Source organism: Lepisosteus oculatus, chromosome 7, assembly GCF_040954835.1.
Source record: "Lepisosteus oculatus isolate fLepOcu1 chromosome 7, fLepOcu1.hap2, whole genome shotgun sequence".
Lineage (NCBI taxonomy): Eukaryota > Metazoa > Chordata > Actinopteri > Semionotiformes > Lepisosteidae > Lepisosteus > Lepisosteus oculatus.
In genome coordinates, this window is record NC_090702.1 from 38379432 (window position 1) to 38397420 (window position 17989).

Genomic DNA, 17989 nt, shown 5'->3' on the forward strand with positions numbered 1-17989 from the left:
GCCTGCAGTGCATGGGTGTGATGACTTTGGGGAGTGGGATTGGGAAGTGTAGAGGTATTCTTTTCCTCACCCAAGATTTGGCAATCAGACTGTTACTTTTTTGTGGGGGGGGGGCTTGGGGGTAAGCGTAAGGTATCCAAGATGATGAAGGGATGCTGAAGGAAAGAATTGAGCAGAACTACTTAAAGGAATGTACAATACAATACCTATTGCATTCGGACAATGTCTGTCTATTCTATTTCCAACTAAGGTACACTTCTGTTTGTGTAATTAAAGCAATTGTTAGAGATTGTTCATTTTTATGTGTTTTAAGTTGAATAAAAGAATGTTGGAAATCCATTTCCATTAACATAAAACATGAAAACCTAAAAGAAAAACATTACCATTGTCATTGTCCTTTTCTATACTGTTCCTAAGTTATTTGAAGACAGAATGTGTACAGGCCTAGACACACATAATAGAAATTAAGTTAGATTCACTGCAGAATTAAATGCAAAATAAACAAAAATAAGGGTTGCCTGCTTTTGTTAAAACAATATTCGCAGTTTCCACAGCAACATGACCATGGTGCAAAATCTTCCACTTAATGATGTGAGCAATAACTCATAATAAGGTCTTATATGTTTAGCGACAAATACAGCAACTGTAGAGACTGATATATTTTGGTATAAAAACATTGGGTTCTGTAAATCTTTAACATATGGTTCTATAAAGAAGCACTTTGTTTTGTGCTGAAAACACAATAAATTATACTGCATTACAAAACATGAAGTTTTTTAATCAGATTTTCATATACTGTACATATTACTGAATTATTTAACATTCCAGATTAAATAATCTCCACAGATATTTTGCTTTTTAATTTATTTTGGGAATAGAAGTCTAAGAAATCTCAACACTTTGCTAAAACTGCATTCTCGATTCAGAAGTGATTCTGTTGTCACCACTATATAAATAAATAAAACATACTCCAATAAGATACTAAGTGTAGTAGTGAGGAATTTGTAATAGAGCTCACTCATGCAGAACCCCTGTGGTCCTGGAGTGCCATTACACATATACAAGCCCTACAGGGAAAAGAGGAATTAAATTATACCTTCTCACCTCTGAGATTCCCAGCAGGACAAAAATCTAATTCCTTTACAGATGCTGTCTCAAATCATACAATAACTCATAAAGGTCAGAAATGTGGCTAAGGGTGTTTGTCTTGGCATGCCTATGGGTATTATAATTACATTACAATTTATTGCACCTTCTCTAATAATTATCACCAACACTACCCACTTTTTTCTTGAATTTTAAGTATCAGTAAATAGTTTAAGACAAAACTAAAAAAGGCAACGAGTCCTTGGCTGTTACATTATAGGGTTGGATTATTTATGTTGTTCATTTGTTGTAAAAATAGCATTTTGTACTTTGTTACACACATATAGAGAGAGCTACATAAAGGCCAGTAGCATTGTGTTTTGAGAGATATAATTCATCCATTGAGTTATCAATATACCAATATACTATGTATCAATATCCATTTTAGTTGCAGGTTTTTGTTTTCTATATTTATTTTGGACTGATATACAGTATTTCTGGTTTATTTCTCATTATTTTTCTTGTAGTTTAAATTTATTTTTTATTCCATGAATTGAAAAAGCTTTCATTCTATTTAGTGAGCATTGACCAGAAAAAAGGTTGTGTTCTATCAAGGTCATTTATATAGTTCATGACAAATTAAAATGTGCTATTTACTGGTAACAGCACTCAATAAAATAAATGGTTTTATCTTAGTTGATATCTACCATTTTTTTCACTGGCAAGAAATATTCATCACAATGTCTTCAAGGCCAGACCACCTTGTCAGTCTAAATAATCAAGAAAATTCATCAGTAAAAAGCATTTTCCTGCATTTTGGATCTTTTTTCACTAGATGTAAATGTAGTGCACAAACAGGTGTACAGTATACATCTAAAAAAGTGACCCAGTGATCAAATCATGATTATGAACCTTGGTGGCTTTGCAAAAGATCAACAGTAGACTGCATCTCAGTTTGCATATTATGACTCCCCACCACATGCACAAGTGAACATGGCAGTGTAAACAAGGGTGTCAGGTAAAAAGATGTAAATATACGACTGAAAATTTCTTCAGACACAAAAATGGATAGTTTCAGCTTATAGCACAGATTGTTCCAGCCATTGACGGTGGCAAATTGAAATGACTTGCTGTCAGACTTTTGGGAAGCTCAGTTTGATAGAAGACTTACATCTTACACAGTAAGATGGTACAGAGAATTGCCATAAATTTTTAAGATAGGAAAGTGTTTTCCCAATTAAAGATCTGTAAAATAATTTAAACCAGTGAAGCGTTCATCTAGTATGCCGAGAGGGACAATCAATCAAAGAATAAAGATGGGAATCATGAGAGCAATAAGGGCAGCAGTGATTAATCTTCTGGCAGAATAAAGACATCGAGTTTCCCCAAGAGGAGCTCTAGAGGCCATATCATACATCTGAACTAGTTTATGACTATGGGAATCTGTAATAAAAGATTTGTTGTAATAAACAAAAACAAGTCTAAGCTTGATGTTAGCTTGTCAACTAAGCAAAATGAGTTTTGAAAGTTAAAGCGCCATCCAATCAGATGCCTAGATATTTGATGGTGACTTGCACAGATTTGTTTTGCTTAAACAAAGTTTTGGGTGTGGTATAAAAGAAGCAGCTCAAATTAAGTTAACTGAATAGCATAAATTTAGTTTTAAGTGAGCGTAACAGGAGATGCATTTCACAAAACGCTTACAGAATTTTCTTACAATTAAACTGCACGCCGGTCTTTACTGCGGTGTATTAACGTCCCATCCAGGGTGTATCCTGCCTTGCACTCTGTTTCCCAGAACAGGCTCTGAGTCACCGCGACCCTGAATTGGATAAACAGTTATTGAAATTGAATTGATGACATCTGTGTTTATAGATTGTACGTTTTTAACCTTAAGGGTTTAACACTGCAGGTTACACACCTGCCTTGTGTCCTTTAATGACATGTAGTCAGAATTTCAGTTTTAATATTTCATCAAAAGAACGGTATCTCATTCAGCATTGATACAATATCCTCAGTCATCGTTCTAGGGTATTGGTTAATAAGTTCTGCTCCAGAGGGAAGAGTGCCATCTACTGGTCCACCAACATCAACCAGATATTTCTCTTTGACCTTATAGCAAAACCTGAGTAGTACAGTATATTTAAATACACAAGAATTTGATTTTAAATACATCCATAAATATAGTAATATAATAAAATCACCTTTCTGTACTTAAAATAACTCTTCTGTTATACTCTGAGGGTCAGATTTTCTGTGGGGAACATCAGAAAAAGCACTGAAACCGCCTTCTTTAGTAATATGTTATTTCCACCCTCAATATAAGCTACATAATTCATTATACACCCCTGAAAAATGTTTCATAATTAAATAACTGAGAAATTAGTCATAATTATAACCAGTTCGAATGCAATTAGGATACATTAGAGCACCGCAAAGTTAATTTATCAATTGTTACCATAGTAACACCCAGCACCAACAGAATCTATTGAGAAAAAGAAAATGAAACTGCTGCTCAGGTATTAATTTCTAAACATCGCTGTCTTACAAACACGCACCTTTTTATTGATACCACTATCATAAAAAAAAATATTTTTCCTACATTATCAAAAATACAATTGAATTGTCAGTGGCTGCTGAAACGGCATCATAGATATGCAATAAAATATTTAGTTTGTAACATTAATTTGGTCACGTGTGCTCTAATTTTAACTGTCTGTATACAGTACAATAAAGCAATGTTCTGCTTTCATCAGAGGGTATAATCACAAAAGACAGGAATCACAACATTCATGCATTCTACTTAATTTAATCAATCAGAATCAATCAATATAAAAAATTTGATGTGAGTAGTTAGTAGTGAGTAGATTATAGCTATTTCTAATGGCAGTAGGACTTAGATAATATATAATTCCCACACATTAAGAAAAGACATTTTCATTTTGGTGATCCTTATTCAAAATATAATGTATTTACATATTATTGCAATTTTTAACTTAATCAATTTGGAGTAGGTTGTGTCATACAGCAAGAAAATATGGAAACCGCAGGGAGTTGAATACTTTTGAAAGACTCTAGATACACACATATATTTACAGTACGTACACTTACAGTATACAGTACTTCCTACAGTATGAACATCAGACTAGGAATTTCATTCAACTAATAAATCTTTACACAAGAATTCCATTCATGAACGTATGGATTGGACTGTAACTGTAACATACATGACATGTACAGGTGATGTAATGAATTATTTATTAAACCAAAATTGGTTACAAATGTAAACCGGATACAGACTTCCAACTCACCAGTCCAGGTGAAGGTGTCTGCATACCCCAGTAAAAAAGAAAATTACAGACTAGCAATGACAATTGCTTGCTTTTGTTAGGCCATTTCAGAAGCATTTATATACAGTAGTATGGAATTATCCTTGTTATACTTGAGGAAACGATTCATGTTTATTCCTTTTTTATTAGAATTAGCCCATGTAACAGCTAACTCTCATAATAAGTACAATGAGATTCATAATACACATTACTGCAGTATTTTCCTAATGTTGTTAATAGTACTGTAGTTTACTGCATTTTGAATTAAGCGTGTGGTTTGTATAACTAACAAATTTAACAATCTGACATACTACTCTTTTTGATCAAGGCAGAGTATGTCTGCTCACTTATAGTCACTTACAAGAGACCTTTATTCCTGTAACACAAATTAAAATAATGGTTCCCAGTCCTAGTCCTGGGGGACCACTGTGTTTCTGGTTTTCTTTCCAGCAGAAAAGTGCCAGTAACAGTAACTGTTGTCTTTGATGACTGCTTAGACTATTGATGAACTTATTTCTGCACTTTGTCCTGAGTTTCAAAAATACCCTATATGACAGGTTGTCAGCTCATGGGCATTTGAAGACGGGGCAGCTCTAAGTGATCACAGCTGTGATTGCTGACAGCTGAAGTCTTCTCTTTATAATGTGGTACTCTCCTGAAGCAGGTGTGTGAGGTAGCTGGCAATGGCCAGAGATGCCAAGCACCTGGGCTCCATGGGAGAGCCCCAGACAGTGAGAGAGACAGAGGCAGGGAGACTGACTGAACCTTGAAGACCAATGAGCCTGTAGATAGAACAGCTTTGTGAAAGCTTTCAGAGGGACTGACTGCCATTAAGAGGCAGAGCTTGTCTGAACCTGTGAGACAAACCTGAAGGAAGAACAGTTTTGTTTTTTGGTTTTGAAACAATTAAGGCTGCTGCTATGCTGTGACTGTGCTATACCATCACACCATTTTTTCCAGCCTGTAGCTGGAAGACATAAGATAAAAAATAGCCCATTGTTTGGAAAAAAGGTTTTTAATGCATTCTTTGTGCAATATTGTTTGAAATTAAACGGGAAAATAAGAATAATCAGCATAATAAGTCTACTGTACAACTTATATTTTTTTTCAAGGACCCCCAGAAATAAATGAAAACACAATATTTTGTTTATTCTAGATTCAGTAAATTCTTTAATAATAAAAAGGCTTCTTGCAATTCAAAACCACATCAAGTTTTCATTTAAAAAATAAATCATGATTGTGTTTCAGTTGAAATAGGTTTTGTTATTAAAAGGTCATCCTGGGATGCAGATTGAGAGTTATAAGTATGTAAGAACTGTGCCATTGCTGGAACTTGAGCAAAATATTTTTTTGCCAAAGTGTGCTTGTGCTTGATCTTACGAATAAATACAATCCCATAGGCCTGTCAAAAGAAAAAAAAAAGTCAAAGTAGGAGAATCCTGAACAGTCATGAGTAAGAGTAAAAGTAAAAGAGTATCATTGTAAAATAGAAATTTCCATCTTAGCGATACTAAATAATTTAGTTACAGTTTATTTATACTGTAGGAGATTTCTTATGCCTGCGACTGTAAACTAGAGTAATAATCATTTCAGGAGTTGGGTTGCAATTCAAAAAAAAGAATATTTTCTTAAAAAACTAATTTCATAGTTATATAAGGAAATATATTTTAAATTTAAACTGATCATTTGGAAAGAGGAAAATCATTCTAGTCTGTAAACCAAACATTTATTTAAGAGTCACACACTTGAAAAAAAGGGAGAATGGAGAATTGCCTTCTATAAGGAAAAAAGTTTAGACAAATGAACTGAAAACTACAGTTTCAAAGGAATTTAAAGGAATTCAATTTGTTATTATTGTTTACAACATCTAAGCATAGAATGCCACCTGCTGGCAGAATGCAATAAATAGTGTTAGAGAAACAACACAAGAAATGCTGCGGTTTGAACAACTCAGGATTTAAATACAATACCTCATATTAAATATTTATTTTCAGTGTAAGGATAAGTCAAAGAATTACAGCAACATCACAGTGCCATAACTACAGCCGATAGTGATCTTTTTGGTTTGGTATTAGATTTTTTTCCAGAAGAAAATTGTATCATTATTAAACACAAAACAGAAATTACCCCCACCTGCTCAGTATTGTCCAGTTTTACATGAGCAGCTGCTTCTTCCTTTGTTAACAGAATACAGTTCCATGGAGACCATTCAGAGAACCTGTCCCAGCGCACAATGACAAGATCGTGCAAGTCATCCCATGCACTAAGTGGTGATTGGGCGCCCCATATAACATCCACCAAATACTGTAGATCTTTTTCCTACAATGAGAATACAAATTTGCTTGGTAGTATATACTACATGCACACTATATATACACTGTAAGGTGATGCACAATATTATATATCAACATTTAATAATAATTTAAGCAAAAACAGGTTTACTGGGCTCACAGTTTTCATGTTAATAGCTGCAAACAATTACATCAGCATGACAAATTCTAGATGAAATTAACAAGATATAGTTACAAATACAACCAAAACAGACAATGCATACTTCAACAGCTGCTGCAAACCAATAAATTAAAAATTCCTTACATATTTTGTGCTTTGAAATTCAGTTTTTGAGTACCCTTAAATGGGGTTGAGAAAAAGTATTTTATTATGAAGAATCAATTACAAGTTTATAATTTTATTCTTCAGTGCTTTATGTGAGCACATTATCGCCTAATAAAATTTCTAAAATTTGATTTTTCCTATTGTGTCACCTTATTGTAGGTTTACCATGTCTTCTTCCCAGCACAGTAAACTCTAATCAAGCTCCTTCTTGCCTGGTTTCTTAGAAAACAGGGATCCCCTCCCTTATTGCTAGTTACCAACATTTAATGACTTCAACTCCTAAAAGCATACTATTATGTCAAATAAATGAGTCCCATTGGTATCATGCTGTATTGATGTGCCTGAATGTCACAATTGTCTGTTTGTCTTATCAGGGTTTTTCTCATATTAGTACAAATCTGGTAAAACATCTCCCAAGTCAGTGATCCCCATTCATAGTCCTGGAGAGCCACATCTATTCATGATTTATAGAGAATTCAGACTTCTCAATGACTGAAGACTTAGAAACACTGAATTAAGATAAGTTAAGGAAAACTGATTCACTGGAATCATTAAGAGTTCGGGCAAATTAAAAAAACAGATGTACCCATGGCCCAGGACTTGGAGTGAGAATCTGTGTCCAAAGGCTATTCCTGATCTTGTGTAACATACACCACAGTCAGGATGAGTCCTGTTACTTTACAATCCAGTCACATTTCATACAAAGCTACGTACTGTAGCATAAGCATGTACACTATAGCATTTAGTGCACAGAAGCCTATGAATAGGATATATAATAGAATTACAGAAATGTTTGTCATATATTGGTATTTTATTGCAATACAAATTAAAAATAGGAATTTTAAAAATACCAAAAACTATGGTTGTCTGGCAGTTAGAATTTCAAAATAAAAGGCATAACCATACTGGCAGATTGTAGAGTGCAAAGTACAGTATGTCAGTAGAAGAAAATCATTTTAGTTGTTTACTAGTTACAGTACATTGAAGTATGCAAAACTATATTTTAAAGAAGAATTTTCCATCAGAACAAAAAATTGTATAAATGTAAAAAAAAACTGGAGTGAATACCTGCAATAAGAAAGCAATCTTTGCATCTTCGTTGTGCTCAGCTTCACTCTTTCTAAGATGCTTAAGAATGTTCTTGTATTTAGATAAGTCTTCTCGCCGCCGTGCCTCATTATCCAGCTTGCTGCATTTTCGGCACCTGCCTACTGAACGGGAGTTCAGTGTTAGAGAGAAATCAGTAGAAGGCAGGTAGCTTCTACATCCTGGACAGAAGTAGATATTTTTGCGTAATTGTGCTGGGTCTTGTGGAACCTAAAGAAGGAAAAAATAAAGTGATAGAGAAAGTTAAGTAACATGAAACAAAGCACCAAACAAAGACGATCTTTCAATATAACATTGTTCCCCTAGTGAAAGAAACCTTGGAGTAGGATATGGCAAATGCATGAAGCTGGTATATTTACCTTAAGTAACCTCGTAACCTCAGGGTTAAATGTTGGTGTTTTAATATACTGAAGGAAAAGGGTAGAAATCCTCTTTCTGAGCCCCTCCAAATTGCTTTCCTTAATTCCTCTCATCATAAGATCAGCCTCTCTGTCAATCAACTCCACAATATCTTGAGTCAACTTACAGTCATGCTCCTATCACAAACCAGAAAAAGAAAAGACCATCGTTAGGGCCTTGGTATATCAAATGAATTTATTTTGTAATGCTTGAATATAAAATAAAAACTACCTTCACAGTATGTTTCAAGGTTAAAAGGACATCAAGTCTTTCATCTTGACTTAGATACTTCATGTTTATACTGGCATAAATATCCCGTAGCTCTCTAGCTCTGATTGTGTATTGTGTATCCATTTCAGTGATTTTTCCATCAAATGCTTTCCACTTCTTTGGTTCAGCACACTAAAAGGAAAAGAGAAATCTACCATAGGAAAACATGATAGATGCATCAAACAGCCCTGTCTTAGATTTTGTCATATTTATGTCATACTTGCATTACAGAGAAACGTGCATGTAGTTTTTGAGAAGTAGGTATCCTTTTTCCATTGAAAACTGTATACTGTATCACTTACAGTAAATAACCTTAAGGTTTATATATAGTTTCAATAGATATCTACTGAAAATAGGAACATTATATATAAATTACTTTTGTAATGTTTAGTACTTGTAACTTTTGTCACAACATCAACATTTGTAAAAGTGAATATTTTCATTCTCCAACTAGTTCTGGCAATACTGGGAGAAACCCCCTTCAACCCCTGTAGATAGGCACAAAGAAGCTGTAAAGGTAGAAGTACTACCCTCTCCTAACATGTCTTGGATGCATCAAAGCTACTTTCTCAGAAAGCAAACAATAGTCCTGAACACGTACATCCTACACTGAATTCTGTCTTGTATTTTTAACATATTTTTTACAGTAAGTGACCCATCGGCTCACCTATTTAGGAGAATGCGTAATGTGTTTTTGCTTATAAACCATGTTTTCAAGAGTCTGCAATTTAGACCAAGGGTGCTATTAAAGTTACATAAAACATATTATTGAAATTCTCTCTTAATCAGAGTTATAATGCTTTATTTAATATATATATATATTTGTTAAAAACAAAAAAAAAGTGTTTGGTTGCACAATTGGTATTAAATAAAATTAATTTGTTCACATTTTCTTTCAAAAATGCAAAAAGGAAAGCAGGTGTACTTTCATTCCAGTGGAAAATGGTTTTGTAAAAAAAATGATGAGTATTTTTCTAATTTATCAAATAATGTGTTGACTTTTTGCTCGATTTGTTTAGTGTATTCAAAAACAGCTATCAATTTAGGATAGATGATTAATAGAACATATAAAAGAAATTCAGACTTCATCACAACAAAACAAATTAATGAGCTCAGAATATCTGCTACTGTATGTTCCCATTCTGGATGGAGTGATATTTGCATTGGATGCAAACTGACCTTTTCTAAAAATGCTGCAACTGACTTCTTAAGGTTTTCTTCACCTGCAACCAGCCTGTGTCTCCCAATAGAAGCAATTAGCTGGGTTTCTTGTTCCAGCAGCGCACAGAGTGCTGCTTTCCGCTCAGGTCCAGTGAGGGTAGAGTTAATATGGTCAATCTCCTCTTGTCTCCATTCTCAAAAGAAGCAAAGAAAATACTGTTTTTATATTATTGCCTGACAATAATATATGCTATAATATATACTGCTTGAACACACTCATACACATACAGTGCCTATAGAACGTCCACACACCTTTCAAAGTAACACAATTTATTTTATCTTTATTTACACACTGTAACACTGAACCTTCAAGTAAAAAACAAAAGCTCGAGCACTATGACATATAATTACAAATGAAAACTTAATTTAGAAAAATCTGCTGGATAAGTAAAAGCAATTTAAATTAGGTGTAACCTAATTGCCTTCCAAATCACACATCAAGTTAATTAGCCTTCACCTGTGTTCAAGTGTAGCGATTCTGATGATTTTAGAATAAAATCAACTGTCCCTGAAGGTCTCCTCTGCTGAGTAGTGCATCTCAAAGTAACTAAGTCAACTAAGGGCAACATGGAGCCATCAAATGGGATAAAGTTGTGGAAAGGCACAGAGCAAGAGATTGATATAAAAACAGATGTCAAAAAGGCTTAAATATCCCTTGGAGCATGATCAAGACAATTACTCAGAAGTGGAAGGTGTATGGCACCTAGATCAGGACTTGCCATCTAAAGTGAATGACCAAACAAGGAGACTCATCAGAGAGGATACCATGAGACCAATGGCAACCTTGAGCTACAGGCTTTAATGGTCAAAACTGGTCAAAAAAATATCCCAAGTACTTCACAGATTTGGCTGTATGGTAGGAGGACAAGAAAGAAGCCATTACTGGGGAAACAAATTGTGTACTGCAAATGTGGCAAAATGTTTTTTTGGTCTGACAAAAAACTAAAATGGAACTTTTTCACCTAAATGCAAGGTACTGGCGCAAACCCAACACAAAACATCACCTAAAGAACACTATCACAGCTGTGAAGAATGGAATATGCAGCATCACGTTCCTGGGATGTTTCCCCATCTGCAGGGACTGGGACACTTATCAGGAGAGAAGGGGAAATTAATGAAGCAAAGTACAGAAAAGTCCTTGAAAGAAACCTGCTGCCTTCTGCAAGAAAGATGAAATTAGGACAAAAGTTCACAAATCTGAGTGACAATGAGCCAAGGCAACAGACAAGCAACAAAGCCAAAGCAACAGTGGAGTTACTAAAGAACAAAAAGGTACAGTATATGTCCTCGAGTGACCCCCGTCAGAGCCTTGACCTCAATCCAACTGAAAATCTATGAAATACCTTGAAGGCTGCAGTCCATCAACTTGAAAATTGAACATTTCTGACAGGAAAAAATGGGCATATCTAAATGTGCTATATTGATTCGGAACCATCCAAACAGCAATAATGGTAAAAAAGGTGCTTCCTCCACGTACAGTACTAACTCAGGGATGTGTACACATCCAACCCATTTTTCTAGCTTATCAATTATAATAAACACTTTTCAGAGTGTCCGAGTATGTGTTTTTAACTTGGAGGTTGGGCATTACAATGTGTAAATAAAAGTAAAATAAATTTTGAGTAAATGTCTTGATTTCAGGCTGTTAAGCCACAAAATGTCTTATTTTAGAAAGGGTGTATAGACTTTTTATAGGCACTGTAAAACGCAGACAAGCTTATGATTTTTGCACTGGTACATCACTATCATTTATCAACCAATACAAGTTCCTGTATGAACTAAAAGATTAAATACTTTAATATCTCAGCGATAGTCACACACTTGCTTATTAGCACAAAAGATTAAAATTAAGTAAGTTAATGTCTATAGAGCCATTTTACTCTATGGTTAAATAATGAAAAACTGAACTGAACAGTATTTTATATTATTTAACATGAACTCATACAGAAAAAAACACATTTGATACATTTTACGAAAACCTGCATTCATTTAAGTAAAATACAACCAAACAAATAAACAATTGACACTGTTTTATATACTTCAGTCACGTCATAAAATTGAATTGTGTGTAACTCATTTTTAAAATAAGGCAATCATGAATCTTTTTAAATACTTCACTTACTTTCTAGAGCATGATACAACAGATCAAAATCTTCTTTGGTTTGAGGATTCATCCTTCGTTCAAACTCTCTCTTTATTCTGTCTTCCTTTTCATTCCTCTTTCTTATTTCCTCCTGCTTCATCCAATCCAGTCTGCGCTGTCTCTCTTGTCTCAGCTGCTCCGTCAGTCTTTTGGCTTGCCAGCGTCTGGTGTAAGTCTGGATGACTATCACCTCCACAGAACACATATGATTGTATTTGCTGTTCAGTGTTATGTTTATCAGCTGTACTATGCCTCAAATCCAATAATTGACACAAAATGTAATTTAATGAAACAGCAAATAGATGTTATTAAAAAAGCCTAGACCTGTGCACCAGACTTTCCTAAAGACAGATTTGTGCAATTTTGATATTAGTTAGTGAAATAGCAATAAAAGTTCAATATTGACAAATCTGAACCCATAAAATAAAAATGTATGCAGAATCAATATTACCATTATTTTTACACAAGATAAGGGAAGCATTATAGATTAGTAGAATACATGTATTTAACATAATGTTATAGCACTGAGTTTGTTTTTGTCAGTTTAAATCACATTTTCACAATAGTACACAGTCTTCAATTCATTTAAATTCCATCCTATTATTAGCAATTATTCCCTGTATATCTAAGAGTCTGAGAGCATATATACTAATGCATTATACTGTCCATATATTTCCCAAAAACAATGATAAAAGTCACTTACTGCTTTGAGCCTTTTAGCATGATATTCTTCTGCTGTCACATATGTTTTGGGTATCAGTAGCTTGTCTTTCGCATTGGACACATAACAGCCTATTTTGGTCATTTGCGTAGATGTTGAGTTAGTGGCCTGCTGGCATTGACTTTTTTGAACAACTGTCTATATATTCAGGAACAAAAATACAGAAAAATCAATTTATAACACATAGTTTGACAATTCACTCCTGTTGCGAACATAAGCATAAACTTCATACTGATTAATTTTACCACCAGCAACCACCACAGTCAAATCATTTTACAAAAAAAATATTTCCAGTAACCCGAGTTATTGATTGACGTGAATAACAGATTGATGTAACACCCTAAAACAAATATTTTTTCTAATAAATTTATAAGAGGTATTCTCTGATTATTGTAATATTAACATCCATACCTGTGTGTCCCTGCAATACTGTTCAACACTTCTGTCCGGCCTTTTTTTGGGCAATGTTTGCACTGCAGCATGATGAAATTCTGCCCCTGTTAATTTATGCCGATATCCACCAAGAAAAGGTTTACGGTGTGTAGCCCTTTCAATCTCAACCACTACATAATGATATGTATCCTCTTCTGTTAAAAGAAATCATATTTTTACTATCATTTGATTTAGACATACCACTTTGCGAGAATCAGATATGTTGCAGTGCCCAACTCTCTGTTACGCCATGCCCCCAGGGGAATCAGCATTCCACCTCACATTCCAGTACAGTTCCCAATTAGCCCTTTCCCCCAGCCTATTTAATGCTGCTTCACACTCCTCCCGGTGCTCAGTATAAGGGCTGTCCTGGCTAGAACTACTCCCAGTCTCATTGTTATTTACTACTTGGTTTTTGACTTCCTGACCCTGGTTTGTTCTCTGTCTACCTCTCCTGGTTTCGGTTTTGGTACTTTTGCTCTCGTTCTGGTTTTGACTCTCGGCTAATCTTTACGGATTACAGCTCCGCCTCTGGTTATTGTACTTTTGCACCGGCTAATTTACCTACGGCTTTCGGACCTCAGATTGTTCTGCATAGGGTGTTCACAACTAATTCCTAACACTCTCTTAACTCAGTTTTTCTTTCTTTATCTCTTTTAAATGACAATCGTTCCTTAAAAATTAGCCATCCTAAACATGTTCTGATAATAAATTAATTATATTTAATGAATAAAAACAATGGATTAACGACTACAACCCTTCAAATTGGATATTCATGTACTCATGTTGAAGATTTGATCAATACAAATTAAAGATGGTTATAGGAACAGCTTAGTTTCCTCTCACAAAAATGAAGATGTATTGTTCCAATAATATAGAACACTAGTGGAGACTTTGATCAAATTGGTGATGCTCATAAAACACATATTTTATACCTTTTTGACTGAGTCAAATGACTTAGACTTCTGCATAACAGTGTATATTAAAATATCTCTGCAAGAAAGAAACATTATGGTACTGATTGAAATGAAATGAGATTGAAGTAAATACCAGTGCATTTTACCTTTCTGAACCCCGACAGTTATGACATCTGGCATGTTGTACTCCTGCTGTGGCTTAAGTGGCTTGATGGGGTAGTTTTCAGGGTCAGAGGAAGACATTTCTAACTGGATAGTGCCATGAGGCTGTACACCAAGATCTATAAGCGTCTTAGAATCTTCAACAGCTTTTCCTATGAGATGAAATGGTGACAGAAATGAATAAGGGATCTGTATTGGAACCACTGTTATTTGTCATTAATGACACTGATTTAGATTCTGTTATATTTAGAGAACTAGTAAAATGTACAATGATAACAAAATAGGAGCATTAGCAAGCACTGTAAATGTGGGAAAGGGGTTTCAAAAATACCTGATTGATTAAATGCCTGTAAATTTAATAAAGTCAAGTGCAGTGTTACGTTCAGGTAGCAGGAACATAAACTATAACAAAAAAAATACCCTTATCATGAGGAAGCAATATTTTTAGGATTAAACAGATAGGACTAAGAAGCCTGATACACTTCTTTAAAAAAAAAAACTGCTGAATGAAATCCTTTAAATAGTAAAAACCAGATAAGTTAGATGCTTTCCTCTTGTTCATATCTTTTCTTGTGTTTTTATCCATTGTTCAAAATCAGGTCAAGAAAATTAAATTATTACCTATAAAACACACAGCCCCAGCAAGTGTCCATTCTTTCACAAAATAGTCATATAATATACAATGCTTACAGAAAATATAAACTAATTGTGGAAACGTTTTTTAAAAGGAAATCTCACCATTGAATGAAACCTGTAATGCACTGGTTGGCATTTTAAGCTCTGTAGCAAAGTGTTCCTTCAGGTCTCCAGCTGTAAGGCCTATTGCAAATGCCATGGTCATCATATGACCATCTGGAAGGAGCATGATTTTAACTGAAAGGGAAAAAAAAACAAGATGTAAACAAAATATAAAAATATCTTGCTGTATTAACTTGCAACATGCTGGCAACAGCTTATAAATTGTCTTTATCAAAGTTGCTTTTATAATAATATGTACATTGAAAAATAACACAGTTAATACAATTTAAAATGGATGTACATAATCCTAAAAGAAATATCGGTTCCAATTTAAGAAGCAACAACAGTAAATGAAGACAGACAGAAAGCATCGCCTGTATGGGACCAGATAATAGCAGCTGAGAGAAACAAGATTCTGACAGTCTGTTTAATGGATTCCATGCAAAAAAAACAGCTCATCTAGACTACTCAGAGATGCAGTCAGTTCTGCAAATTATGAGATCAAACAATACCCTAATTTCCTTTCTTTCATTAATAATTATATTTAATATTTACTCTTCAGTGAAAAAGCTCTTATCTATTTTATTAACTGACATTTTATTATTAACCCCTTATTTAAATGCACACATCTATTATGAACATCTTCTCATTTAAAATGATGATAGTACAACAAGTTCTGTTTATACAAAAGGGCCTTTACTGAACTAATCTGAGTGAACCAGAAAGAGACAACAACAGCGCCCTTCCTCCTGGAATTTGAACCCACAGCCATCAAACTGGGACTTCAGGGCCCTAACAACTAATCCGGATTGAGATCCTAAAACCAGAATGAAAACATGGGCAGAATACCTGACCAGGTAAAATTCTTCACAAACGGTACAAGCACAAGATATTATTTTTTATATTCTAAAACAGTATTACTCATGGATGACCACATGAGCTGCTGGTTTTTGTTCCAGCCAAGTTCTCAGTTATACAATTGAGCCCTTAATGACTTGATGAATTTGAACTGTTTTCAGCTCTTAATCAGGTGTAAGGTTGCCTTTTAACGATTGCATTTCCTAAATCAAATAAAATCCCAACACATTCTAGTAGAAAAAAATGAAAATATTTTCAGAAAAGTAATTTCTTCGTTCAATTAAGACTTCAATTAAGTAATTAAACTCATCTGGGAATGAAACCCAGAAGGCCAGTGGGCCTCCAGGACAAGGATTGTGAACTCCTGCCCTACTTGATCTCAAAACTAGATCTTTCCAAGTCGCAACATTGCCTTTTTGTAGCCTCTGCACTGCGTTTTGTCAGTCAGACATAAGTTTTCATTGGATAGGAGATTACGCTTGATTGCACTGCAGGACACAAAGATGCAGAGCAGTGCACACAATAAACCTAAACACGTGATAACGGGGATTATCGTAGCAATGGAAACCAAGTGTCTGTTTGACTGGACCTGTTACGGTAGTGTTCTCTACGGCCGGAGACGAAGATGTTTCCTTCTTTTGCACAACCTCTTCTGCCACTGCATCTGTCGAATCCATATCCTCGGCAGCGACCGGCCCCATCTGAGCATCAGGCTCTGCGGGAGCTGAAGGAACCGGGTGGCCATGATCCACACTCTGCGCAACCTGGTCAGGACCTGTCTCTTCTGAGAGCATGTCATCGGGCACGAACACCGACAGAAGACCTTGATCGGCTGCCTCGGATGGCTGAGCCTGGTCTGCTGTCCCTTCCTCTGCCGCTGAAGTCACAACAGCAGGCTCTGTGGGTGGTGTTTCGTCTTCCGTGACAACTTGATCTGCTTCAGTACTGTGAACTTCTTCATCTTTGGGATCGGGGATTTCGGTCTTTTGGTCAGACATACTCACTTGAAGGAAATAAAAAAAAACATTTATATTTTACAGTAACACTACGTAAAATATACAAAATAAGATCAATGATTCTATACAGGTAGCTGCCAATTTATATTAACTACCACCTAGTAAAAGACAAATATGAATTATACCACAAATATTTTGCTTTGTGTCAAACTGTCAGATAAATCTTGTAAACAAAGTTAAAATAATTTTTATTTAACCTAACTTTTTTAAAATCATAATCTCGCATGTTCTATAGCACAGTAACTGTACTATATCTTATTCATAAAATTACATTTCCAGAACCCTCTGTGTAGATATTCACGATAAAACCTCTAGTTTGACAGCATAAATTTGCTTTTTCGTTTTATTTACCTTAAGTGTGTAAATGTGAGCCTCCCGAAACATTGGCAATTCTGTTACCTGCAGTTTACCAGAACAATTGTTTTGCGCTGCCATGGAAACAGTCATGTGATTGTGGCTAACCTCACAAAAAAAACATGGATACGCCATATTACAATGCTAGATTGAGTACTCATTGGCTGTGAGCGTTAATACCGCCGCTATCAAACTGTGGTCAAAATGACACCTACAAGTGCATTTTATGTCAACTTTGGCAGGCTGGACAAATAAAATTAAAAAAAAAAACTACTAGACTGTACAAAGTTAGGCCTGGCACGATAACAAATGACCAGGATAATTTACAGTTTATTCTTTCCTGAGTAAGTGAGGTAGCGGTTTTAGTTCATTAACTAATATTGCATGTTCAAATGGTGAAAAGGGGTAAAAAAATGTTTTTATGTATATTATCTATAAACGTTTCGTTTGTTCTAAAATTAGATATATAAGAGGTTATATAATTTGATGCAGATAATCATAGGGAACATTAATTTAGCAATGAAGAGAAACTTTAATCTTATTTCAATAATTTGTTTATTTAGATTTTTAGTAAAGTAAACTTTTTAATAAAGTTTATGAAGTTTATTAAATCCCTTCTT

At 34.7% G+C, this 17989-nt stretch overlaps 1 protein-coding gene across 1 annotated transcript; it reads right to left on the minus strand.

Annotated features, from left to right (window-relative positions):
• Positions 1 to 5508: 5508 nt before the first annotated feature.
• iqub (IQ motif and ubiquitin domain containing) lies at positions 5509 to 17465 on the minus strand. Its single transcript, XM_015352483.2, has 13 exons — positions 17367 to 17465; positions 16589 to 17002; positions 15142 to 15276; positions 14388 to 14555; positions 13304 to 13479; positions 12875 to 13030; positions 12151 to 12361; positions 9987 to 10162; positions 8769 to 8939; positions 8498 to 8674; positions 8100 to 8348; positions 6549 to 6734; positions 5509 to 5817 (listed from the first exon to the last, which is right to left on the minus strand). Exons 2-13 carry the CDS (start codon positions 16995 to 16997, stop codon positions 5647 to 5649), a joined length of 2385 nt encoding a protein of 794 aa, XP_015207969.1. The 5' UTR covers positions 16998 to 17002; positions 17367 to 17465; the 3' UTR covers positions 5509 to 5646.
• Between the last annotated feature and the right edge of the window lie 524 nt (positions 17466 to 17989).